Source organism: Eulemur rufifrons, chromosome 21 (assembly GCF_041146395.1).
Source record: "Eulemur rufifrons isolate Redbay chromosome 21, OSU_ERuf_1, whole genome shotgun sequence".
In the NCBI taxonomy this organism is placed as follows: Eukaryota; Metazoa; Chordata; class Mammalia; order Primates; family Lemuridae; genus Eulemur; species Eulemur rufifrons.
The window spans coordinates 513,618-537,166 of NC_091003.1; the positions used below are offsets into that span (position 1 = coordinate 513,618).

General features: G+C 58.5%; 1 protein-coding gene and 1 long non-coding RNA gene across 2 annotated transcripts in view; one reads left to right on the forward strand and one right to left on the reverse strand.

The window, feature by feature from the left end:
• POLE (DNA polymerase epsilon, catalytic subunit) overlaps positions 1-23,211 on the forward strand; it is a 41,967-nt gene extending 18,756 nt beyond the window's left edge. Inside the window, exons 24-49 of the mRNA XM_069496797.1 lie at positions 1,954-2,111; positions 2,441-2,636; positions 4,366-4,580; positions 5,460-5,562; positions 6,065-6,145; positions 6,228-6,350; positions 7,433-7,645; positions 7,799-8,008; positions 8,195-8,338; positions 11,365-11,505; positions 11,716-11,869; positions 11,945-12,051; positions 12,252-12,428; positions 12,514-12,737; positions 12,823-13,043; positions 13,395-13,599; positions 15,395-15,568; positions 16,475-16,600; positions 18,040-18,172; positions 19,403-19,589; positions 20,543-20,674; positions 20,791-20,984; positions 21,303-21,503; positions 21,807-21,932; positions 22,523-22,612; positions 22,711-23,211. Coding sequence (XP_069352898.1) covers positions 1,954-2,111; positions 2,441-2,636; positions 4,366-4,580; positions 5,460-5,562; positions 6,065-6,145; positions 6,228-6,350; positions 7,433-7,645; positions 7,799-8,008; positions 8,195-8,338; positions 11,365-11,505; positions 11,716-11,869; positions 11,945-12,051; positions 12,252-12,428; positions 12,514-12,737; positions 12,823-13,043; positions 13,395-13,599; positions 15,395-15,568; positions 16,475-16,600; positions 18,040-18,172; positions 19,403-19,589; positions 20,543-20,674; positions 20,791-20,984; positions 21,303-21,503; positions 21,807-21,932; positions 22,523-22,612; positions 22,711-22,824 — 4,149 coding nt within the window. The 3' untranslated portion in view covers positions 22,825-23,211. The remainder of the gene's footprint in view (positions 1-1,953; positions 2,112-2,440; positions 2,637-4,365; positions 4,581-5,459; positions 5,563-6,064; positions 6,146-6,227; positions 6,351-7,432; positions 7,646-7,798; positions 8,009-8,194; positions 8,339-11,364; positions 11,506-11,715; positions 11,870-11,944; positions 12,052-12,251; positions 12,429-12,513; positions 12,738-12,822; positions 13,044-13,394; positions 13,600-15,394; positions 15,569-16,474; positions 16,601-18,039; positions 18,173-19,402; positions 19,590-20,542; positions 20,675-20,790; positions 20,985-21,302; positions 21,504-21,806; positions 21,933-22,522; positions 22,613-22,710) is intronic.
• LOC138401408 (uncharacterized) lies at positions 21,017-22,775 on the reverse strand. Its single transcript, XR_011236519.1, has 3 exons — positions 22,692-22,775; positions 22,040-22,161; positions 21,017-21,311 (listed from the first exon to the last, which is right to left on the reverse strand). It is a non-coding gene; the product is annotated as an uncharacterized lncRNA (long non-coding RNA).
• Positions 23,212-23,549: the final 338 nt, after the last annotated feature.

Here is a 23,549-nt window from a genome sequence, read left to right on the forward strand (position 1 = left end):
CACGTTGGTACAGCTGGCAGCTGAGTTACAGGCTTCAGGTGCAGTTCCTGTTTTCCCCTCCTGTCCTTCCTCTGCCCCAGGTCCCAGCCAGGACCCCCGCGGTGTCGGGTCATCCTGTCTCAGTCCCCTGCAGGCTTGCACTGCCTCGGCCTGTCCTTGTCTGCCAGGACCTCACGCTTTGATGTGCTAGTCTGGCATTCTGTTGACTGTCCCTTGATTTGGGATTGTTGTATCTCATTATCAGACTGCAGTTATCTGGGATTTTTCTGAGGAACATCACAAGATGACTCCCTCTGGTCGCATCCTCTTGGGCGCGTGTGTCAGGTCGGGGTCTGTGGTGTTGTGGAACGTTGGCTTGGAGCCCGGTGCGTGGAGACGAGGCCCCCTCGCCTTGCGCTGTTCTGTCAGCAAATCCACACTCGGGGGAGAGGATTAAGCTTCCCCTCCTGGAGAAAGGCGTATCAGGGTTTCTTGGTATGTCAGAGCCGCCACAGTACTGATGTTATGAAAGATAATTGAGACTGTGCGGATACCCCGTTGCCCCTTAAGCTTTCGCCCACTGATTTTGGTGTTACCGGGCATTTTGCCGGTAGCCATCGTCACTGTGGTGTGTCCTCTGTTGGTTTTCTTCTGTGTGGCGGTTTTCTGTTTCCCCCATTGCTTCCACTTTAACTGGAATTCTGTAAGGAAGAGTTGTCACCCTTCTCTCCCGTTAATTCCGTTGTTAAATGTGCTCATTTGTTTGTACCAGCCTGGACACAGGGTGTCTGCTCTGTTGGGCTACGGTCCGGTACGGCCCTCACGTGTGCTGAGGCTCAGTCTGCTCCCTTTGGCCACGGAGCAGGTTGCGGGGTCCTTCCCTGTTGCCACGTGTTCTTGGAATGTGCCCCGATCCGTTCTTTCGTTTTTGCTTCTGGAGCACCTCCTTCCTTACTGGTGGTGCAAGGTGCTCCAGCCTCATCGTGTACTTTCCCTGGTCCTGCCTGGAGTCGGCCAGTTCTGGGAGCCAGATTCCTGTTCCTGGAGAGTGGCGGGGGACACGGGGGTGGGGTGCTGGCTGTGCTCATCACTCCCGGGTGCCGTAGCTCTTCATGACTCGGTGGGCCGAGCCAGGAGATGCGTGTGTGATAACCCACGCACACAGAGCTGTTTATTTCTGTGTCTGTGTGTGTCCGTGTTGCCATCTCTGGCTCCGGTCTGGCCCCCTTCCCTTGTTAGTGACTTCTGTCTCCTGTGGCCATGGACGTGTCTCTGGTTCGTTCGTGTAAAGCAGCTTCAGATTTGCTACCAGAGTTGAGCCCCTGTGAGAAGTAAACTCACCCTCTGCAGCCCAGCGTCTGTGCACGGTCACTTCTGTCCTGTCTTCCACGGCGCAGGCGGCACAGTCTGCAGCGGCCGCCCCTCTTCCCCGCACCCCAGCGTGTTCTCGCACACGTCAGCAGGGCAGTGGCGTGCGTTTGTCCCAGTCCGCACCCCTCTTCCCCCGACGCCCTGGCTAATGCCTTTCCATTTGCGTCAGTGAAGCTCACTCTTTGTGCGGCCCTGAGGGTTGTGACAGGCGCACGGTGCCACGTACCACCGCAGAGCGGCACAGCGCCAGCCCCCAGCACTCCCCGCGTGCCAGCCCTTTGTCAGCTACCCTTTCTCTACTCCGAAACCCGGCAACCCTCAGTGCGTTTTTTGTGCCATAGTTTTGGGCTTTCCAAGATGTCAATTGAACAGAAACATACACTGGTAACCTGTGGGGTCTGGCCCCTTGGATTCAGCAAGATGCACTGGAGTTTCGCCATGTTGCTGTGTGTACCAGAACTTGCTCCCCTTCTGCTCCTGGGCTGTGTCTGTGACGTGGAAGAGCCTCAGTTTGCTGGTCCACCTGCTCCGTGAGGGATGTCAGGTGGTTACGGGTTTGGGCCTCTGTGAGTGATGCGGCCCCTTTTCACTCTTGTTCCTCAGGAGGGCTTCACCAACCACCAGTACCAGGAGCTGGCCGAGCCGTCCTCGCTCACCTACGTCACTCGTTCAGAAAACAGCATCTTTTTTGAGGTGGATGGACCCTACCTTGCCATGATCCTTCCAGCCTCCAAGGAAGAAGGCAAGAAACTGAAGAAGAGGTGGGACTCTCACAGCCTCTGTGCTTTGGAAAGGAAACGGATTGAGATGGCGATTTAACAACCCAGTGGGGAAAACGGACCAGGAGCCAGGATGGGGCGGGCCCGGGTTCCCTTGGTCTCACGATGCAGTTTGCACAGCCCCCGTCACCACCTGTCGTGCTCCGGCTCTGTGGGCTGCAGGCCCGCAAGTCGTGCCATCTTTGAGGAGCATCAGCTCGAGGGTGGAGTGACGCCGCCGCCTGCTGGAGGGTCAGAAAGAGAAGAGGAAGGCAGGGGAGACAACAGCTCGCACCCCAGTGCTTTCTCACTGCTCTGCTTGTCTGTCCTAGGTACGCCGTGTTCAACGAAGATGGCTCCCTGGCTGAGCTCAAGGGCTTCGAGGTCAAACGCCGTGGGGAACTGCAGCTGATTAAGATCTTCCAGTCCTCGGTGTTTGAGGCCTTCCTCAAGGGCAGCACGCTGGAGGAGGTGTACGGCTCGGTGGCCAAGGTGGCCGACTACTGGCTGGACGTGCTGTACAGCAAGGTGCGGGCCCAGCGCCTCCTCACCTGGCTCGGAGGGACGTAGGGCCCTGCAGGAAAGGGACCTGGTGTTCCCTGGGTGACACCAAGGTGACCCAAGAACTCGGGACTGAATCTGATGGAATCCAAGCACCAGTGCCCCTCCGAATTCCCCTCAGCTTCTGTGTCCTGTGACACAGCTCTCCACTCTATGACGGAAACATTTCTAAAAACAGCATGATAACAGGAATCTTAAAGGAAAAATTTACCAATAATCACATCAAATTCCTTGATTTTTAAAGGTTTTGTAGGCCCTGCAAATGCACACATAACTTTTATGATTTATTTGTGGAGATAGGTTCTGGCTTTGTTGCCCAGGCTGGTCTTTTTTTTTTTTTTTTTTTTTTGAGACAGAGTCTCACTCTGTTACTCACCCAGGTAACTCACCCACTCACTCACTCACCCAGGCTAGAGTGCCGTGGCGTCAGCCTAGCTCACAGCAACCTCAAACTCCTGGACTCAAGCGATCCTCCCGCCTCAGCCTCCCGAGTAGCTGGGACTACAGTTATGTGCCACCATGCCCAGCTAATTTTTTGTATATGTATTTTTAGTTGTCCAGATCATTTCTTTGTATTTTTAGTAGAGATGGGGTCTTGCTCTTGCTCAGGCTGGTCTCGAAATCCTGACCTTGAGCGATCCACCTGCCTCGGCCTCCCAGAGTGCTAGGATTACAGGCGTGAGCCACTGCGCCCGGCCGTGGCTGGTCTTAAACCTCTAGCCTCAAGCGATCCTACTGCTTCGCCTCCAGGCATGCCAGGAGTACAGGCGTGAGCCACCACACCTGCCCAGATTTTCATTGCTATAAATAAGGTTGCGTGGAACATCTTGGTACCTACACCTTTCCCTCCTCTCTCGCGTTATTTTCTAGGGGTGGGCTTTCTGGGTGGAAAAAACAAAATATTCTGGAGCATTTCCTGGCTTGCTTAGCTTCATGGGCTCTGTTTCTCGGCACGTCTCGTTCAGCATAGAGCAGACCCATGCGTGAAAGTGAGCACCAGGGAACCCCACAGGGTTTCCTGAGCCGGGCAGATCTCACAGGGTGTGGGGCCGGCGGTCGGGGAACGAGCATGCAAAGACACGCTCCGCTGGCGGGTGGATGCCACACACCGCGGCATTCCACGGCCTCCACAGCCAGCGTTGCTCTCTGTCGTCTCTGGCTTCTCCTCCTGTCTTTCTCTTCCTTTCAGGAGAAAAAGAGCTGTTTCTTTCCATCTTATGTGGAGCAACTTCCTTAACTACAACCTTGGTGCTCACTGTTCAGTAAATGTTTTGTGATATTTGTCTAACAAGAGCCAAAGCTTTGTGAATTTTTTTACTTCTTATTTATTTATTGGAGACAGAGTCTCACTCTGTCGCCCTGGCGAGAGTGCAGTGGCGTGAGCCTAGTTCACCACAACCTCGAACCCCTGGGCTCAAGCGCTGCTCCTGCATCAGCTTCCCAGGTAGCTGGGACTACGGACGTGCACCAGCACGCCCGGCCAAGGCGAAGGCTTTGCGCGCGCGCGCGCGTGTGTGTGTGTGTGTGTGTGTGTGTGTAAGTGTTGCTGTGCAGTAGTAAGAGGCAGCCCTGTGAAATCACAGCCTTCAGCTGCACAGGCTGGAGAAATGCGCGTCCCCGTGGAGCAGGGTCCTCAGCTCAGGCTTGACACCCTGGACTCCTGCCGTGTTGCTTCATCCGCTGCCTCTTTCTCTAGGCGGCAAACATGCCTGATTCCGAGCTGTTCGAGCTGATCTCTGAGAACCGTTCCATGTCTCGGAAGCTGGAAGATTACGGGGAGCAGAAGTCTACGTCCATCAGCACAGCCAAGCGCCTGGCCGAGTTCCTGGGAGACCAGATGGTCAAGGACGCGGGGCTGAGCTGCCGCTACATCATCTCCCGCAAGCCCGAGGGCTCCCCTGTCACCGAGAGGCAAGGCCTGCCTTAAAGATCAGAGTTACGCTTAATGCCAGATGTGGGCAGAGCATAAGTGTCCGTCACCCAGAAACGCACAGATGTGTTTTTTAGGCCATGAAGCACCACACAAGGGTTCAGAGGCTTGAATTGTAGCTGCAGGTCACGGCACCGGCAGAGCTTGAAACAATGTTGGAATAAAAAGCAAAAGCAGGTTGCAGGATAACACATGGACCTCCACCTGTGTAAAACTTGAAAACATGGGAACTGCTGTTTTATGGTTACACGGAACAGCAGGGGCGTAAGCGCCTGCGTGCGTTGACAAGTGCCAGGATGAGGGTTGTGTTACCTCCTTGTGAGGAGGGGACAGGCTAGACCCCACGCGGCTTCTCCCAGCAGCCGGGTGCTGACGCTGATGGAGCTGGGTGGGTGCACAGGCTGTGTGTCCTCCACATGTTCCTCTGTGTTTATGACATTTCACAACAGGTGTTTCCTCCAGCAAAGGGAAGAGCCAGTTGCTTTGCTTGTGACGTGAGAACGGGCTGGTCCTTTCTAAAAAGTAGCCCAACGTTGCTCTGTTTTACCCAGTGACTAACAGTTTAGAAATGTTTACTTCCATGTGTGCACGTGGACGTGTGCCTTACTGTGAGGATGTGTGAGCTCCGTCGGTGGGTAAACGCTGGAGACGACCCAGGGGCCAGCGGCAGGGGCGGGGCATGAAACCGCAGTCCTCCAATCAGACGGCATCACAGATGAGGTGTGGTTTGCGCAAAATAACAACGTTAAATAAAACGTAGGCTATAAATCCCCATTTCCAAGTGCATTTGGTGAGAACTATAATTGGATTTCGGGTGAGCTTCACTGTTGATGAGTTTTGTGTCTTTTCTCCATACCCAGGGCTATCCCACTTGCCATCTTCCAGGCAGAGCCCACGGTGAGGAAGCACTTTCTCCGGAAATGGCTTAAGAGCTCTTCCCTTCAGGACTTCGATATTCGGACAGTGAGTGCCTGGTTTTGTTCCTGCTCTCACAGTTCAGGAGGAAAGCTAGACATGGCGGAGTCCTCCTGCCCTGACGTGTGATGAGTTGGGTCGTTCTGTTGTCGGGGGTCTGCTGTCTTGACTTCCTCCTTTCTGATATGTATGCGATAGGTGAGGAAATACTAACTCTTTAGGGCAAAACTGAGAAAGGTCCCCGCCGGGAGGTGGTGTTCTCTTGGATGGACTAAGGCCAAGGGTCTCACTCAGCCACCCACCAGCTCCATGACCTGCTGCCTGCCTTGGTGTCCTCCGTGAAATGGGCGCCTTTTGTCACAGAGTTTCTAAGAGGATTGAATAAGACAGCATTTCGCTCTGTGCTTGGCGTGGAGGAAGCTTCCCAAATAGTTCCTGTCCGTCGTAGACTCTCTAAGAGGGTTAAACAAGACACAGCATTAGCTCCGTGCTTGGCGTGGAGGAAGTGTCACAGACAGTCGCTGCTGTTCTGTTTCTCGTTGCCACTCAGATCCTGGATTGGGACTACTACATCGAGCGGCTGGGAAGTGCCATCCAGAAGATCATCACGATCCCTGCAGCTCTGCAGCAGGTGAGGGGGAGCCGGTGGCAGGTGGCTGGAAACCAGCGTAGCCGGACGGGGTTCCTCCCTGATCCGTGTGGTCCTCGTGCAGGTGAAGAACCCAGTGCCACGCGTCAAACACCCTGACTGGCTGCACAGAAAGCTACTGGAGAAGAATGACGCCTACAAGCAGAAGAAGATCAGTGAGCTCTTCGTCCTGGAGGGCAGGAGACAGGTGACGGGGCCAAGCCCAGGACCAGGGTGGCTGGGCAGGCAGGGTTCCATGGCACACGAAGGTCAGGTGTTGTAGAGCTGATCTCAGAAATGACATCCCGTCGCTTCTGCTACCTTCTGTCCGTTGGAGGCACATCACTGGCCCCGCCCACACTCGGGGGAGTCACCCGGGGCTCTCGGGGCCCTTTTGGAAGGCTGCCTGCACAGCTGCAGGGCGTCACCCCACTGTTAATTAGGAAGTGCCACGTGAAATATCTGAGGGTGCATCACAGTGAAAACGAGTAGGAGTGGTAACGTCAAACATCAGCACATGGGGAAACAGGAAGTCACCAATGTGAGAGGACACGGTGCTCATCCCTGTGACCCAGGCAACGTGAGCAGGGACGGTCCCTGAGTCACGGTTCGTAAGTTCGAAAACATAGGAACTAGGCCGGGCGCGGTGGCTCACGCCTGTAATCCTAGCACTCTGGGAGGCCGAGGTGGGCGGATCCTTTGAGCTCAGGAGTTCGAGACCAGCCTGAGCAAGAGCGAGACCCCATCTCTACTAAAAATAGAAACAAATTATATGGACAGCTAAAAACATATATAGAAAAAATTAGCCGGGCATGGTGGTGCATGCCTGTAGTCCCAGCTACTCGGGAGGCTGAGACAGGAGGATCCTTTGAGCTCAGGAGTTTGAGGTTGCTGTGAGCTAGGCTGACGCCACGGCACTCACTCTAGCCTGGGCAACAGAGTGAGACTCTGTCTCAAAAAAAAAAAAAAAAAAAAAAGAAAACATAGGAACTAATCACTCCTCATGTGGAAAGGAAGGGGTAGGTAAGCTGATGGATTTGCACGATGGGATGTTCTAGAAGTTAACATGGAAGGACCATGTCCACGTGTGTCCACGGGGGTCGGTCTCAAAAGCATGTGGGTGAAAGTTGCAGGAGGACACGTGCCGCGTGTTGCCATTTAGATTAACTCGGACTTAGAGCTGTGGCACATGTCTGCGGACACACAGGAAAAGTATAAAGATGTGCGTTTCTAGAAGTAGGATTTACGGGGACAAGATCCTGAGTTTTGAGTCTCGCTGGGTCTTTCCAGATCGTGATGGCCCAGGCCTCAGAGGACAGTCCCAGGCCTGGCGTTGCCGACATGGAGGACTTCGGCCTCACGCAGCCGCCCCACCCGGCAGTGCCTGTGGCTACGAAGAGGAAGCGAGTCCTTTGGGAGAGCCAGGAGGAGTCTCAGGACCTTGCGCTGACTGTGCCCTGGCAGGAGATCTTGGGGCAGCCTCCCCCGCTGGGGACCACCCAGGTAAGCGGCGGAGCCGTGGCGCTGTCTCTCCGAGGGGTAGCGCCCTGACCCCTGGGGAGAGGGGTTGTGAGAGTGCCAGCCTCGTACAGAGCTTAGGAAGTGGGTTGTGGGGGAGGACCCTCCTCACCACGCCCCCGGCCATGTGTGCCCCAGGCTGAGTGGCTGGTCTGGCTCGGCTTCCACAAGAAGAAGTGGCAGCTGCAAGCCCGGCAGCGCCTCGCCCGCAGGAAGCGGCAGCGTCTGGAGCCCTCGGGGGGTGCGCTGAGGCCTGGGGCCATCCGAGACGGGCCTGCCACGGGGCTGGGGAGCTTCTTGCGAAGAACTGCTCGCAGCATCTTGGACCTTCCTTGGCAGATTGTACAGGTGTGGCCCTCGACCCAAGGGAGGGGCCCTTCTGCGGTGGGGCATGAGGACAGGCCTGTGGCTTCCCGCCTGTTGCAGGGGTCCTGACCCCTGTGCTTGGGGCCCGGTGGAGGCTCCCGGGGAGGTGGCCCGGCCCGCGCGTCTTGGCGTGTGCTGTGATGTGCCATGCACCTGCGTTCCTTGCAGATCAGTGAGACCAGCCAGGCTGGCCTCTTCCGGCTGTGGGCCGTCATCGGCAGTGACCTGCACTGCATCAAGCTGAGCATCCCTCGAGTGTTCTACGTGAACCAGCGGGCGGCCAAAGCCGAGGACGGGCCTTCCTATCGCAAGGTGGGCGGGGCCGGCGCCACTGCTCCCTGCCGGGCAGCTTCCGAGGTGGTTTGCACAGAATCGGTCAGACACAGAGCTAGCGAGCTGGGTGGGCTCGGGCCACAGCTTCGCAGCACGCTGTTGGGGTGCTGTGCGGATTCATCGAAACGATGTCTGGCCACTGAGCACAGAACCTGGGGCAGAGCTGACGCCCCATCCTGACCTGTCTGTGGTGCCCATGGCGCTGGAGTGGGCTGGGTGGCATTTGTGCAAACTCTGTTTCCATCGGGCGTTTCTTTGTTAATAGCTTTATTGGGATATAAATTCACACACTGTACAACTCACCCATTTAATATGCAGTTCAGTGACTTTTAGTGTATTCCCAGAGTGTACCACTGTTGCCAGAGTTTTAAGATATTTTCATCACCCCAAAAAGAAACCGTATCTTAGCTGTTGCTGTCCTCCCCCAGCCCTGGGTAACCACTGGTCCACTGTCTGCCTCTGGATTTGCCTGCTCCGGGCGTTTCATGTAAATGGAGCCACACAGTGGGTGCTTCTTGGTGCTGGGTTCCTTCCACTTAGCAGACTGTGTCTCGGGTCATGGTGCTGCAGCGTGTCCCGTAGGCTCTCACGTGGTATCTTGCTGTGACCCCCAATGCCCCCTCTTACCTCCCCACCCCCGTTACAACTTTGTGCATCTCAGTTGGAAAGTGAACTACAGTTTCTTCTTTTTTTTTTTTTTTTTTTTTTTTTTGTTGAGACAGAGTCTCACTTTGTTGCCCAGGCTAGAGTGAGTGCCGTGGCGTCAGCTTAGCTCACAGCAACCTCAAACTCCTGGGCTTAAGCGATCCTACTGCCTCAGCCTCCCGAGTAGCTGGGACTACAGGCATGCGCCACTATGCCCGGCTAATTTTTTCTATATAGATTTTTAGGTGTCCATATAATGTCTTTCTATTTTTAGTAGAGACGGGGTCTCGCTCAGGCTGGTCTCGAACTCCTGACCTTGAGCAATCCACCCGCCTCGGCCTCCCAGAGTGCTAGGATTACAGGCGTGAGCCACCGCGCCCGGCCTACAGTTTCTTCTTACAAAGCAAGATGGGGCCGGGCGCGGTGGCTCACACCTGTAATCCCAGCACTCTGGGAGGCCAAGGCGGGAGGATTGCTTGAGGTCAAGAGTTCAAGACGAGACCAAGCTTGAGCAAGAGCGAAACCCTGTCTATACTAAAATTAGAAAGAAATTATATGGACAACTAAAAAAAAAAATACATATATATATATATATATATATATATAAAGTTAGCCAGACATAGTGGCACATGCCTGTAGTCCCAGCTACTCGGGAGGCTGAGGCAGGAGGATCCCTTAAGCTCAGGAGTTTGAGGTTGCTGTGAGCTAGGCTGACACCACGACACTCTAGCCCAGGCAACAGAGTGAGACTTTGTCAAAAAAAAAAAGGAACAAGACCAGCCTGAGCAAGAGCGAGACCCCATCTCTACTAAAAATAGAAAAAATTAGCTGGGTGTGGTGTGCTGGTGCACACCTGTAGTCTCAGGTACTTGGGAGGCTGAGGCAGGAGGATCATTTGAACCCAGGGTTTGGAGGCTGCAGTGAGCTACAGTGATGCCACAGTACTCTAACTGGGACAACAGAGTAAGACGCCATCTCAAAAAAAAAAAAAAAAGATATTATTTGAGTCATTTTACTTAAAGTTGCAATTTCCAAAAACATATTGATGGTGTTAAGTGAGGACATACTGTAATTTACACATGGTCGAATGCAGATTTTCAATGTATAGTTCGATTGGTTTGACACACGAGTGTGCCTGTGTCACCCAGACACAGCCAGAGGGCGTTCTTGTCCCCTCCCTGCCCTTGAGCTGTGGAGCCGAGTTCTGTATTCCTGTAACTTCAGGTGCATTTGATTTTCTAGAGCTTCACATTCATGGGACCAGTCAGTACACCCTGTGGACAGTCACTATTTTTCTGAGACTCAAATTACCTCACAGCGGGCCAGAGAGTCCCTTCAGGACGGCTCCTGAGTCCTTTCTGAAGTCCCTGTTAGTCTTTGAACACTTGGTTTTTAGCCACTGAGGTCCCAGGCTCACCGTACACTTCCCCAGGCGTGGACTTGGCCACTGTTGTCGGAGGCCGTGATGAGAAACTGGGGGTACCAGGGGCAGGTGTCACCTCTGGGTGTCATCTCATCTAGATCCTTCAGTAGACAGCCAAGAAATGCATATAAAATAATATACGCTTAAACTAATCCTTCCAATGCAGATTTACCATGACTTAATTTTCTCTTAATTTCTTTGGTTTTCATATCTGTGTCTCAATTGAGACTACTAAAAAATCTGAAAATCTTAATTGTTAATGTCTGCCTTCTGCTACACTGTATATAAAATAGTTTAGAGTTATACTAATATTACTAAAAACAATAAAACTGCTAAGTGAAGATTTTTTTTTTTGGTTCTTTTAGGCCTTCGAATATGTATGTCCTTCAAAGAATATTTAGTAAGAGTTTTTTTTTCCAGAAATATTGTGGAATAATTATTTCTTCTGTATAGTTACAGTATCATATTAACAAACAGCTAGATTTATTTACCTGTTTCTGTTTTTAATTTTAGGGAGAGTTTGATTTTTTTACATTTTGATTTAATTTTACAATTTTATTTATTTATCGAGACAGGGTCTCGCGCTGTTGCCGAGGCCGGAGTGCGGTGGTGGCATCATAGTTCCCTGCAGCCTCCAGCCCCTGGGCTCAGGCATCCTCCCACCTCCACCTCCTGGGTAGCCAGGACCCCTGGCTTGATCCCCCCCCCCCCCAGCCTGAGGGCTCTTGTCCACGTCCCAGAGGCCAAGGCTGCTTTTTAACATCATGTCCAGAGCTTTTAGTTGTGATCATTGGGCGAGGGGGGCTGCAGTGGGTTTACCTGCCCGTTGTGGGCACTGGAAGTGCTGGGGCTCTAAAGAGCGTACACGTGTGTGCGTGTGCGTAACAGACATTTCCGATCAAGCTGTGTGACGAGCTCTTTGCCGCATTGTCACCAGGTAAATCGAGTCCTTCCTCGCTCCAATGTGGTCTACAATCTCTACGAGTATTCGGTGCCAGAGGACATGTACCAGGAACATATCAACGAGATCAACACCGAGCTGTCAGCACCGGACATTGAGGGCGTCTATGAGACCCAGGTAGCCGTGTCCCGGCCACACTCGGCTGAGCCGGGTGGAGTGGAGGAGACACCCACCGGGGTGTGGGCCGGGCGGCAGTGATGAGGGATCCCAGCCCGTTCGGGAGGGGAGTCTGGACAGCGGGTCTGCTGAAGGCCTGTGGGCAGGGGGCCCTGAGGGGGTGCCACGTGCGGCCCTCCCCAGTCAGCCCTCACCCACCACCCCTTCCAGGTGCCACTGTTGTTCCGGGCCCTGGTGCAGCTGGGCTGTGTGTGTGTCGTCAACAAGCAGCTGGTCAGACACCTTTCAGGCTGGGAAGCGGACACCTTTGCTCTCGAGCACCTGGAGATGCGTTCTCTGGCCCAGTTCAGCTACCTGGAACCAGGTATGGCCTGTGCCCACTGCCCGACACACACTCTGCCTCCGCACACCCCAGGTGACAGCTCCTGTCCCCCTGCAGGGAGCATCCGCCACGTCTACCTGTACCACCACTCGCAGGGCCACAAAGCTCTCTTCGGGCTGTTCATCCCCTCGCAGCGCAGGGCGTCTGTGTTTGTGTTGGACACCGTGAGTCCCCGGGCCACTGCGGAGCGCACTGGGGGCGGGATCTAGGGAAGGAGGACGCTTTCTCCTGTCTTCCTCCTCGAGGGCCTGCCCAGCAGCGCCTGTCGCCATTGCAGCGGGACTGGACTGGCAGGGTGAGGTCTGCCCCCAGGGCCCTGCGTCATCCCGCGCGGCAGAGGGCTGATGCGGCCTCGCCTGCCCAGGTGCGCAGCAACCAGATGCCCAGCCTCAGCGCCCTGTACTCGGCAGAGCACAGCCTCCTGCTGGACAGGCTGGGCCCCGAGCTCCTGCCGCCGTCCAAGCACACGTTTGAAGTTCGGGCTGAAACCGACCTGAAGACCATCTGCAGAGCTATCCAGCGCTTCCTGCTCGCCTACAAGGTGCGGTGGTCTTGGTCCTGCGTGGGAGCCCCCTCTTCTCCAGGCTAGGACACAAGGTCCTCTCTTCTCTCCCGCCCTGACACAGGAGGAGCGCCGGGGGCCCACGCTCATTGCTGTTCAGTCCAGCTGGGAGCTGAGGAGGCTGGCCAGTGAGGTCCCCGTCCTGGAGGAGTTCCCGCTGGTGCCCATCCACGTGGCTGACACGATCAGCTATGGCGTCCTGGACTGGCAACGCCATGGCGCACGCCGCATGATCCGGCACTACCTCAGCCTGGACACCTGCCTGTCACAGGCCTTTGACATGAGCAGGTGGGCCCAGAGGGAGCCGTGCTGGGTGCGCAGGGCCCGGGTGTCTCCAGGGACGCTCCCCGGCGCTGACCTGTGCCCCGTGCAGGTACTTCCACATTCCCATCGGGAACCTGCCGGAAGACATCTCCACCTTCGGCTCCGACCTCTTCTTTGCCCGCCACCTCCAGCGCCACAACCACCTGCTGTGGCTGTCCCCGACGGCCCGCCCCGACCTGGGTGGGAAGGAGGCCGATGACAACCGCCTGGTCATGGAGTTCGACGACCAAGCCAGCGTGGAGATCAACAGCTCAGGCTGCTACTCCACAGGTGAGAGGGCGAGCTCGTGCCAGCTGGCCTGGTGTGTCTGCCCTTGTGACGTCCTGTCGAGGCACAAGTGCCCAGCCACAGGCTTGGAACTCGACCATGTGGGAGTGCGTCCCGGGGTCCGAGGGCCAGGCAGGGGCTCCGTGCCTCAGGGGCCCTCAGGAAGCCGGGTGGCCTGGTGGGTTTGAGGGGTGGGTGCTGGCAGGTCCGATGCTGGTCAGAGGACGTGTGCTGTGCCCTGGCCCTGCTGGGCAGCGCCGCGTGTCCTAGAGGTGGTACTGGCTGGGGTTGGGCCCTGGGGGGTGGCAGCACTGGAGCTGGTGGGCCTGGCCGAGCCTGGCGTCCCCTGTGCAGTGTGCGTGGAGCTGGACCTGCAGAACCTGGCCGTCAACACCATCCTCCAGTCCCACCACGTCAACGACATGGAGGGAGCCGACAGCGTGGGCATCAGCTTCGACGTGATCCAGCAGGCCTCCCTGGAGGACATGATCACAGGCGGTCAGGCCGCCAGCGCCCCGGCCAGCTACGACGAGACGGCCCTCTGCTCCAACACCTTCAGGTGCTGCCCTCTCCTGGGAGCGTGAGGAGTTGCATCCTCTGCCCTTACTTTGGAAGGCTGGGGTTTAAGACCGTGTCCCTCGGGCTTTCCTCAGCCAGGTCAGCAGACCCAGAAACCGCCGAGCGGCAAGGTTTCCCTTTAGTCCATTGGCTTTGGCCTTTGTGTGTCCTGTGGTCCCCAGGGGCCACTCCAGGGGCTACCTCTTACCTCCCTGCGGCCAGAGCCATTTCACACAGAGCCTCTCTAACCCAGGGCTGCTTTTCGAGGTGAGCAAAGGCGCGTCAGTGGGAATCTATGGCCAGCTGGACAGAATGGGCTGCGAGTCATCGGCGTTTGGGTGGCCACGGTAGTGCGTGCCAGGAAGTGGGCTGAGCGCTCTGACCTGCCTCAGTTCCCCGCAGCAGCCCCGCTAGGTGGTGCGGCTGTCACCCGTTTTACAAGTGAGGATGCTGAGGTCAGAGGGGCTGCCACTGTGGTCGTAGTTGTGCCAGGATGGAGCAGGAGGGTCGGCTCTCAGAAACGAGTCTGTGTCCTCAGCCACTGCCGTCACACAGGAGGAAACCAGACAGGGAGGCGTTGGGGGCCAGGAGCAGGGTCTTGGCAGAAAAGCAGGCAGTTCAGTTCTGAAAGGTAGAGAGAGTCGGGCCGCAGATGGCAGGCGTTCTCGCACTGGGGAGGCAGGGTTCCCCGCACCGCTGAGCCATCCGGGGTGATTGTCCCTGTGAGGTCACGACGAAGGCGAGTGTTGGTGTGGCTTTGGCCTCTGTGGGTTCTGTTCTAACAAGCTGTGGCTGACGCCCAGGAAGCTTCCCAGCGCTTCAGCGGGGCGAGTGCTGTTGGGAGAGCCCCCAGCTAAAGTGGGGTTCTAGTTCTGGAGCGGTTGGCAGCCCCACCTTCACTGGACGTGGCGTTTACAGTGTAAACACAGGCCCAACGCCTGTGTCCCGCCTGTGGCCGGGGAGTCCCTCCCATGGCAAACTTGTCGATTCTGGCAGATGCTCTTGTGGCTCTTGTCCGACCTGTGTCCAGTGTGTGCCTGAGCATCGCTGTGGCGCGGGGAGCCCCGCCTTCTGTCCCCCCGGTGCCCAGGGACCACCCGGCCGGGGCAGCCCTGCTTCTGCAGATGGAAGGCGCAAAGGCAGGGCACCGCCACCGTGGGCAACACGCCCAGACTTCCTGCTCACAGAGCCTGGCAGGGAGGGCAGCCCTCTGTCCCCGGTCACACGAGGCAGGATGAAGGGTCAGGCAGAGAGGGAGCCTGCCGTGTGGCGTCCAGCAGTGGACATGAGGTGACAGGGCGTGGGTCGCTCTAAGTGCGCGGGCAAATGCCTCAATGGTCCCCTGAAGGGAAGTGGCAGGAAAGTCACCTCCAGGTTCTCGTTCCTGGGCACTGGCTTGGCCACGTGGGTGTGGTGCTCCCCTTCCACTGTCCCGGCAGCAGCCTTGGCTGTGTGGTCCTGGACGGGGCCCTGCCACACTGCACACGCGTGGCCTTGTACTGGGCCCCTCCTGGAGGGCAAGGGCCCCCCTGCCGGTCTGTGAGAGTCTGAGTCGCGCTGAGGGGGGTGGCGGGGTGAACTAGCTCGAGGGGTGAAATGGAGAGAAACCGGTGAGGTGCGAGGGGAAGGGCTGGAGTTTGGACAGTGACTCAGTGTGGGCGCAGTGAGGAGGGGGGACAGCCACCACGCAGATGGGGACCCAGCGGCGCAGGGAAAACCTGCACTGTGACAGTTGGGGGTCCGCCGTGGGGGCAGCACGTGGGCGGTGGGGACGGCCTGCTGCTCCTGCCTTCCAGGATCCTGAAGAGCATGGTGGTGGGCTGGGTGAAGGAGATCACGCAGTACCACAACGTCTACGCGGACAACCAGGTCATGCACTTCTACCGCTGGCTCCGCTCGCCGTCCTCGCTGCTTCACGACCCCGCCCTGCACCGGACGCTGCACAACATGATGAAGAAGCTCTTCCTGCAGTGAGTGCGCGTCGCCCCCAGGGCCGTAGGCGCCTCCTCGGCCCGGCCGTGCTGAGCCTCGCCCCCAAAACCAGAGACACGGCTGCCAGTTCCTCTGGCGTAAACCGGCCATCTGGGGGCCACAGCACAGGACAACTGAGAGGGTCCCAGAACCCGGCTGCTGTGCAGCTTTGCGTGTGCATCCCCCCCGAGGTGGCTGGAGGGTACGGCAGCTTTTGCCCTTGTTTGTACAGATTGTGCCACACTGTATGTGTTGTCGTGGAGACCTATGTGCGGATGTGCCACCAAGTGGACACTGAAGCTGTTTTTAGCCTTGTGCTACTACAAGTGACACATCAGTGGGGGCTGTGTGCACGGGGCCACGCACACCCACCTGCAAGTGGCTCCCGGGAGGCTGCAGGCCTGTGGGAATTCAAACCAGGTGGGCGGGTGCTGGTGTGGTGGGCGTTGCCAGGGCGTCCCTGCGGAGGCTCACGGCTGAGGATGCCTGTCCCCCGGCCCTGCCCCGACCGTGTGGCTGGGCACGTTCCCGGCCGGGTGGGGTGGTCCCGATTTGTGATTCTTACAAGGAGCGAAGTCAACTTTTCTCTTCAGGCCCTCTCCAGTTTCACCGGATGGGGTCTGTTTTTCTGTAGTCTTACTGGTTTTTCTCTTACTAAGTTTTGTGTGAGCTCTCTCTATAGAAAAAGTAGCCATTTTTGTGTGACGAGAACTTGGTGAATTTTTTCTCAGTCTTTGGTTCTCCTGCCTTTGTTCATGGTGGTTTTGCCACGCAGAAATCTTTGCCCTTCTTTGCGTCTGGGTCTAAGACTATTATGAGACTTTTCCACATATTCCTCTTGAGGCTTTCTCTCTTTCTTTACGCACCATGGCATCTCTGCCAGCGATTCTGAACTCACTCCACAGGCTCATCGCTGAGTTCAAGCGCCTGGGGTCATCGGTCGTCTATGCCAACTTCAACCGCATCATCCTCTGCACGAAGAAGCGCCGAATCGAAGACGCCATCGCCTACGTGGACTACATCACCAGCAGGTGGAGTCGCGTGGGGCTTCAGGGGAGAGGCTGAGGGCCCCCAAGTGCCAGGCGTCCCTGTGGCTAGACGGGGAGGTCCTCGGGGATGCAGCATTCACCAAGGACGAAGCCACAACTGCACGAGAAGGGGGTAGCTGCCATCCTAGTGTCCTAGCAAATCGCGGCCACGCTCGGGTGCGTAAGCATGTTGCTTGGTTTAGAAGGTTGAGGAAGTGTCACCTTTGGCCAGCAGGTTCCATGCGGTGTGGTGTGTGAGCCTTTCCTAGACGTCAGCGTTGGCAGCTGAGAGCGTGTGATTCCAGGGGGGTCGGGCTGTGCAAAGCGTTCACCTGCCAGAGCTGGGGCTTGTGGTTCTGACCTTCAGGCAGCAGCCGCCTGCCTGTGCTCCAGGCGGGTTCCCGGGGCTCCCGGGACTTGGCTGTGCTCCTCGTACACTTGATTTTCTCTGAATGTGAACTAAAGACACAGCAGCAAACAACTTCCAGTCCCCCTTCTCTGCTGTTATTCGGTTGACAGTGGGCAGCTCCCACCCCTAGGTGTGCTCACACGGGGCAGGAGGGAAGCGCTTTTCCAAGCACAGGGGATCCATAGGTGGGGTCTGCGCGTGATGACAGGAGCAGCGTCAGGGCACTGCAGAAAGGGTTGGCGCAAGTTGAGGATGGGTTTTATTACTAAATACTAATAGTAGGAGGTGGAGCTTAGAAGACTTTTATTCCTAATGAAAACATATGCGCTGGAGCACCTTGGACAAAAGACCACTGCTGTCTTCCCGCAGACCCGCGGTGTGCCTGGCGGGCTGGCTCAGCCGTGCTCAGGCAGGGCGGCTGAGTACCAGGGGAAGGGCAGCCCCTCCCAGGGCTGGGGAGGCTCCAGGAGTGGGGGGCTGGGCTGCGTTGGGATCCAGGGTGCCGTTCTCCCCCTCTGAACCTGAGCAGTGGGGGGAACAAAGAACATCCTCCTGCAGGAGCCACGGTTTGGGTTATTTAGCTGCATTTTCAAAGTTGTTATTATTTAGGATTTCCTTCCTTCTTCCTTTGTTTTCTCAAGGCCTGTGTGTGTGGAGGACTGGGTGAATCGTGGGGAGGCCGGCGTGACGGGGGGATGAGAGTGAAGACAGCCTAGAAGGGCTTGGTGGGGGGCCGGTGTTGTCAGCTCCCCGTCTGCAGCTGGTCCAAGGCCATGACGTGGTTAACTCGCAGCCTGCCGGGCGCAAGAGTGCATCCAGCTCTTTGTGGCCCCCGCGCCCGGGTCCCGGCTGCTCCCCGCGGCCAGCCTCCTCGTGCCGTGTGCGCACGGCCCCCAGGAAGCCTGGGGGGTGATGTCATCCCAGTGAACTTCAGGTTCCTTGTCAAGTAGAGGCACCGGGGAAAAGGGGAAGGTGGAGAACACGGGAAGCTGTTGGCTCCACTTAAGCAGCTTCTTCCACGCTTCCTCCACAGCATCCATTCTAAAGACATCTTCCATTCCCTGACAATTTCGTTCTCTCGATGCTGGGAGTTTCTTCTCTGGATGGATCCTTCTAACTACGGGGGCATTAAAGGAAAGGTTTCACCTGGTGTTCACTGTGGACAGGTAAGAGCTACAGTCTGCAGCGTCCCTGCCTTAGGCCGGGCTGTGCAGCCACAAACACTGCAGACTTCGTTCTGCTCCGGTTACTTTATGAGGAGGAAGGTCGTGAGCAAACACACACACAGAACCGCCAGCCTGCGTGGGCAGGAGGCTGCGGTGGCTCAGGAGGTGCAGTCGGGAGGGGAGAGCAGGTGTCGTGTGAGCGTGAGGGGCCGGGGTGGCGGGCGGCTGGCCCGGGGGCGGTGGTGCTCCTGGCTGGTGGTCCCAGGTGTGAGCAGAGCGCAGGAAGGGCCAGGCCACTCCAGGGGCTGGGGCAGGGACTTGGCTTTAGTGGGGGTGGGGCAGGAACTCGGCTTTAGTGGGGGTGGGGATTCTGAACCCGGCTCGGCCCCTGTGTGGGTCTCACACCTGCAGAGGTGGAGGCGGGGAGGGCCCTGGGTGGGATCTGAGGCGGAGCCCAGGGGCCAGCGGGTCGGCTGCCAGGGGTGAGGAGAGGTGGCTGTGTGGAGTGTGGGGCGGGAAGTCGTGTCTGGCTGGGGGCGACAGCCTTTGCGAGGTCAGAGGTTGAGACGCGGGTGGTCAGCTGATACGGGAGTGCCAGGGCGCTGCTGTGTCCTCCACGGGGGTCCTCAGAGGGGACCCAGAGGAAGCCGTGGCAGCGGAAGGGTCAGCTCTGTGGGAGGCAGGAAGCTGATGAGAGACACGATGAGGCCAAGGCCGCCCTGGACGCCTGCACAGGAGCGACCCTGGCTGGAGTTGGGGGCAGAACCTGACTGAAGGGGCTCGGCAGACAGTGGAGGGACGAAGCGTCCGCAGGGTAGACGACAGCTGGGCAGCTGGGGAGGGGACAGTGCAGGGTCGGGGCAGGTGGTGTCTGCGTCGCTGTCTCCGCAGGAGTGAACGGTGCCGCGGCGGGTACATGGCGCCACACGGGAGGGACGTGGCAGGAAAGCCGGCTCTGCCACGGCGCCGGGGCTGTCCCGGGAAGAGATTCTTGGACTCAGGGGGAGAACTTGGTCACCGGGGAAGCTCTGGTTGATTCTCTCGGGAGGTGGGAGGTGAGCGATTGTAAAGTGGATCCTCCGAAGGAGCAAAATGAGGGTCACAGTCACCCCCATGGGGCTCTGTGTTCTGGGGCGCAGAGGCTCAGGGAGTCAGGTGGGCTGCGGGACCAGGTCTGAGGAGGCTCCTCTCCAGCGTGACGTGCGACACGGGAGTGTCTCTGTGTCACAGCAAGACTCCCAGGAAGGGGAGGGAGCGGAGGGCGAGCAGGAGAGTGAGGAGGAGGAGGAGGAGGAGGAGGAGGAAGACGCGGAGGAGCCCGACGACGTGGAGGAGCTGCTGGAGAACAACTGGAACATTCTGCAGTTTCTGCCGCAGGCCGCCTCCTGCCAGAGCTACTTCCTCATGATTGTTTCAGGTGAGCCCAGAGCGTGGGGCAGGCGGCTCCCCCAGCAGGCAGGCCCGGTGGGTAACGAAGGTGTCGGTGGTGCGGCTAGAAGGGGACGGCCGGGACGTCAGGGCGGGGTGGAGAGCGCAGCCCTGCCTTGGCCCCTGCTGCCCCGCCCCCTGCGGCAGGTGTGTTCCCCTCAGGACGGCCCACGGGGGCAGCTGCCCTGGGGCGTGTCAGTGAGGGGCCCCCAGTTCTCCCGAGGTCTGCTTCAGTGTGGAGTCACACTCGTGTGCGGGCACACGCAGCAGCTAGCGGTAAACCCTGACCCCTGACCCCGTAGCCTCTGCATCAGCTGCCCCCCAGCTGGTCTTTGGGGCCTTTCTGGGGGAGGAAACTGCTCTGCCTGGTTCGGGTCTAGCGTTTGCAACTCAAGTTTCGTAGGTTAATAGACACATGAGTCATAAATTAAACACCCTTTGTCAGTCAGAGCCGTCTGTTAAAGCAGAACAATTAAGGACCAGTGTCGTAAATCAAACTGTCAGCAGGTAGACACACACACACAGAGCAACAGACATGGTTCCAGTTGTGATTATTTTATATTTTTGCTACCTCTCCTTGAGTCTTTAACTGTCTGAGTTCTCTTGTGAAAACTCTTCCGGAAGTTGGCTGACGCTGGGTGTCAGCCTTCCCTTTTGTTGGGGGCCGTTTCTTCGCTCCCTGTTGCGTGAGACGGTTGACGCATGTTGCCTTGTCCATGCGGTTTTCTCGCTGAGAAGGAGCCCGGGTGTCAGCAAGCGTCCCTGCTTGTCTCCACTTCTCTCGTGGGCTCTTGGCTCCTCTAAAGGCAGGAGGTGAAATCCCTGATACTGACATTTCAGCCACGCCAGCCCGGTGCTCTGACCCGCTGCAGGGTCCTCGCAGACCGCGGGGCGTGTCCAGCATCCCTGACCCTCGGGGCCCGTGCCTGCCTCTCCCCGCAGCATACATCGTGGCCGTGTACCACAGCATGAAGGACGGGCTGAGGCGCAGCGCCCCGGGGAGCACCCCCATGCGGAGGAGGGGTGCCAGCCAGTTCTCCCAGGAGGCCGAGGGGGCGGCCGGAGCCCTTCCCGGTGAGCAGTCCCTGTCCCACGAGGCCTGGCCCTGCTGTGCCACAGGTGGCCCAGGCAGGCAGGCGGGGAGCTCCCCTGCACCAGGGTGGGCGCGAGGCCTTCCTGTCTCTTCCTAGGGATGATCACCTTCTCTCAAGATTACGTAGCCAATGAACTCACTCAGAGCTTCTTCACCATCACACAGAAGATTCAAAAGAAAGTCACAGGCTCTCGGAACTCGACCGAGCCCTCCGAGATGTTTCCTCACCTCCCTGGTTCTCACCTGCTGCTCAATAACCCTGCTCTGGAGTTCATCAAATACGTGTGCAAGGTGAGAGTGCTCATGTGTGCCGGGTGAGGACGTCACGTGTGTGCAAGATGGGAAAGCATCCGTGGCTGCAGGCTGAGGGCAGGTGTAAGTCATTGATCCTGCCACCGTCTACTGTGACCCTGTCACAGGCAGTCACTGTTGGGGCATTTGGGTTCAGGGGTGAACAAGACAGGACAGGCCCTGCCCTCGAGCCGGTGGGACAGGCTCTCTGATGTTTCTGGAAGATGCCGTGTAGGATCGAGAGGCTGAGACAGGGAGGTCCAGACAGGCAGGGAGGCCCTGGGCGCTCCCTCCCGACACGGGCTGCGGTCTCTGCAGGTGCTGTCCCTGGACACAAACATCACCAACCAGGTGAACAAGCTCAACCGAGACCTGCTGCGCCTGGTGGACGTCGGTGAGTTCTCCAAGGAGGCCCAGTTCAGGGACCCCTGCCGCTCCTACGTGCTCCCCGAGGTCATCTGCCACAGCTGCAATTTCTGCCGCGACCTGGACCTGTGCAAGGACTCCTCCTTCTCTCAGGTGGGCTCAGCGCCGGCGCCCTTGGCTGGCAGGGCCAGGACGTTCCGGCCTCCAGACGGCCAGTGCGGTCCCGCAGCTCCTGCCTCCCTACCTGGCAGGTGGCACCTGCTACCCGCAGGCTCCTCTGTGGACTCGGGGCAGGCCCCCTTGGGCCACTCTGTGCCACGTCCCAGGCATGGTGCAGGCAGAGGCCAGGGCGAGGCCCCAGGCAGCCCTCCAGCCCCTTCCGTCCTGGGGCTGCCACCACAGTGCCGGGACCAGGGCCGGGGCCAAGTGAGCCCTCACTCCTCTTGCTCTGCCTAGGACGGGGCCGTCTTGCCCCAGTGGCTCTGCTCCAACTGCCAGGCAGCCTACAACTCCTCTGCCATCGAGATGGCCCTGGTGGAAGCCCTGCAGAAGAAGCTGATGGCCTTCACCCTGCAGGACCTGGTGAGCTGCAGGCCTGTGCCCACCTGCTGCCCTCTGGGGGCAGGGGCATTTCTGCACGCGCGTCTGCACTCTAGGGACACTGGGTGTGCGTAGGTCCCCATTCGTACCCAGTATTCTCTGGGGGGACTTCCTCTGCAGACCCATCCCCACCACGAGCCCAGTCAGCTGTTGTGTCGGCATCTGTCGGGCACCGGCCGTGGCCTGAACGCTGGCTCTGTGGGCGTACACACTAGCGGAGGGAGACAGGTGGTCAGCACGGCGGGTGTGGGGGGAGCCAAAGGGGGCCGCAGGGCTGTCTCGCTGAGCAGAGGCTTGGGGGGGGCGCTGGGCTGCCAAGCGGCCGTCATGGGCCAGTGTCCCCTGCCCAGGCCTGGCGCACTGGACACAGCAGGCACACGGCCTGGGGTGGGATATCCCCGTGAGGAGGGCGTGTTGGCAGGGTTTGGGCGAAGTCGTGAATTTTATTCATAACTGAGGACCAACACACGCACAGCAGGAACTCGAGGCCTCTTAGAAAGGCCGGGAGGAGGTGGGGGGCAGGCCTGGCGGGGCGGGTGGACTGGCGCCCAACAGGGCTCCTCCCTCGCCAGATCTGCCTGAAGTGCCGTGGCGTGAAGGAGGCCAACATGCCCTTGCACTGCGGCTGCGCCGGGGACTTCGCCCTCACCATCCACACTCAGGTGCGCCCTCCCGGGGGGGTGGTCAGCCTCAGCACAGCCTTGCGCCCTTGACCTCCTCTGGGTGGGACGGGGGCCTCACCGCATGTTTATTCCTGCAGGTCTTCGTGGAGCAGATTAGGATCTTCCAGAACATTGCCCAGCACTACGGCATGTCGTACCTCCTGGAGACCCTGGAGTGGCTGCTGCGGAAGAACCCTCGGCTGGGCCGGTAGCCAGCCCCGGGCTCTTGGGACACCAGTGTCCACGCCAGGCGTCCTGTGGCCACGAAGCTGTGTCCCTGTGCTCCCAGCAACCAGGCCCCAAGCGCCCCTGACTCCAAACCCAGGACCCCCGGCACAGGGACGACCATCTTCGGGGAGCTCAGAGGCGGCCGGAGGGGAGCTGCTCCGTCCTCAGCAGAGCCGCCTGCCGGAGCAGGGCACGGGCCGAGAAGCCTCTTGAGGATGGTGAGGGGTCGCTGAATAAACACGTTTCCCAGCCTCTACTGCTTTCTGCACACCACCGGGTGGGGCGGGGTGAGAACGTCCTCCCCCCGTTCTTCCTCCTGACCCCAGAGGCCCCCAAGGGCCTCCCGCGTCCTTGCCTGCGCCTGGGCCCTGAGGCCAGGTGGGCCCCGAGGCCATGGCCTTCTCCAGGGACCCAGACCCTGCGCCTGTGGGGACCTGGGCTTCTGCCTGCCCTGGTCTGTGGACCCTTCTCCAGAGCAGGCTCCAGCGGGGCAGCCTGTGCCGCGGGACCCCTCAGTCTCGTCTCACGTTTAGCCTTGAGTGGCCTTGTCCCTTACTTCCTGGCACGGGACTGGACAGAAGCAGGAAGAAAAGAAGCAGTAGGAAATGCAAGTCACAAGCTCGAGATCCCAGACGAAGCAGCCTCACGGGAATGTGGGGACCCCCCCCCCCGCCCCGGGCTCCCCAGGAGGTGCAGGTCCCTGGGCTCG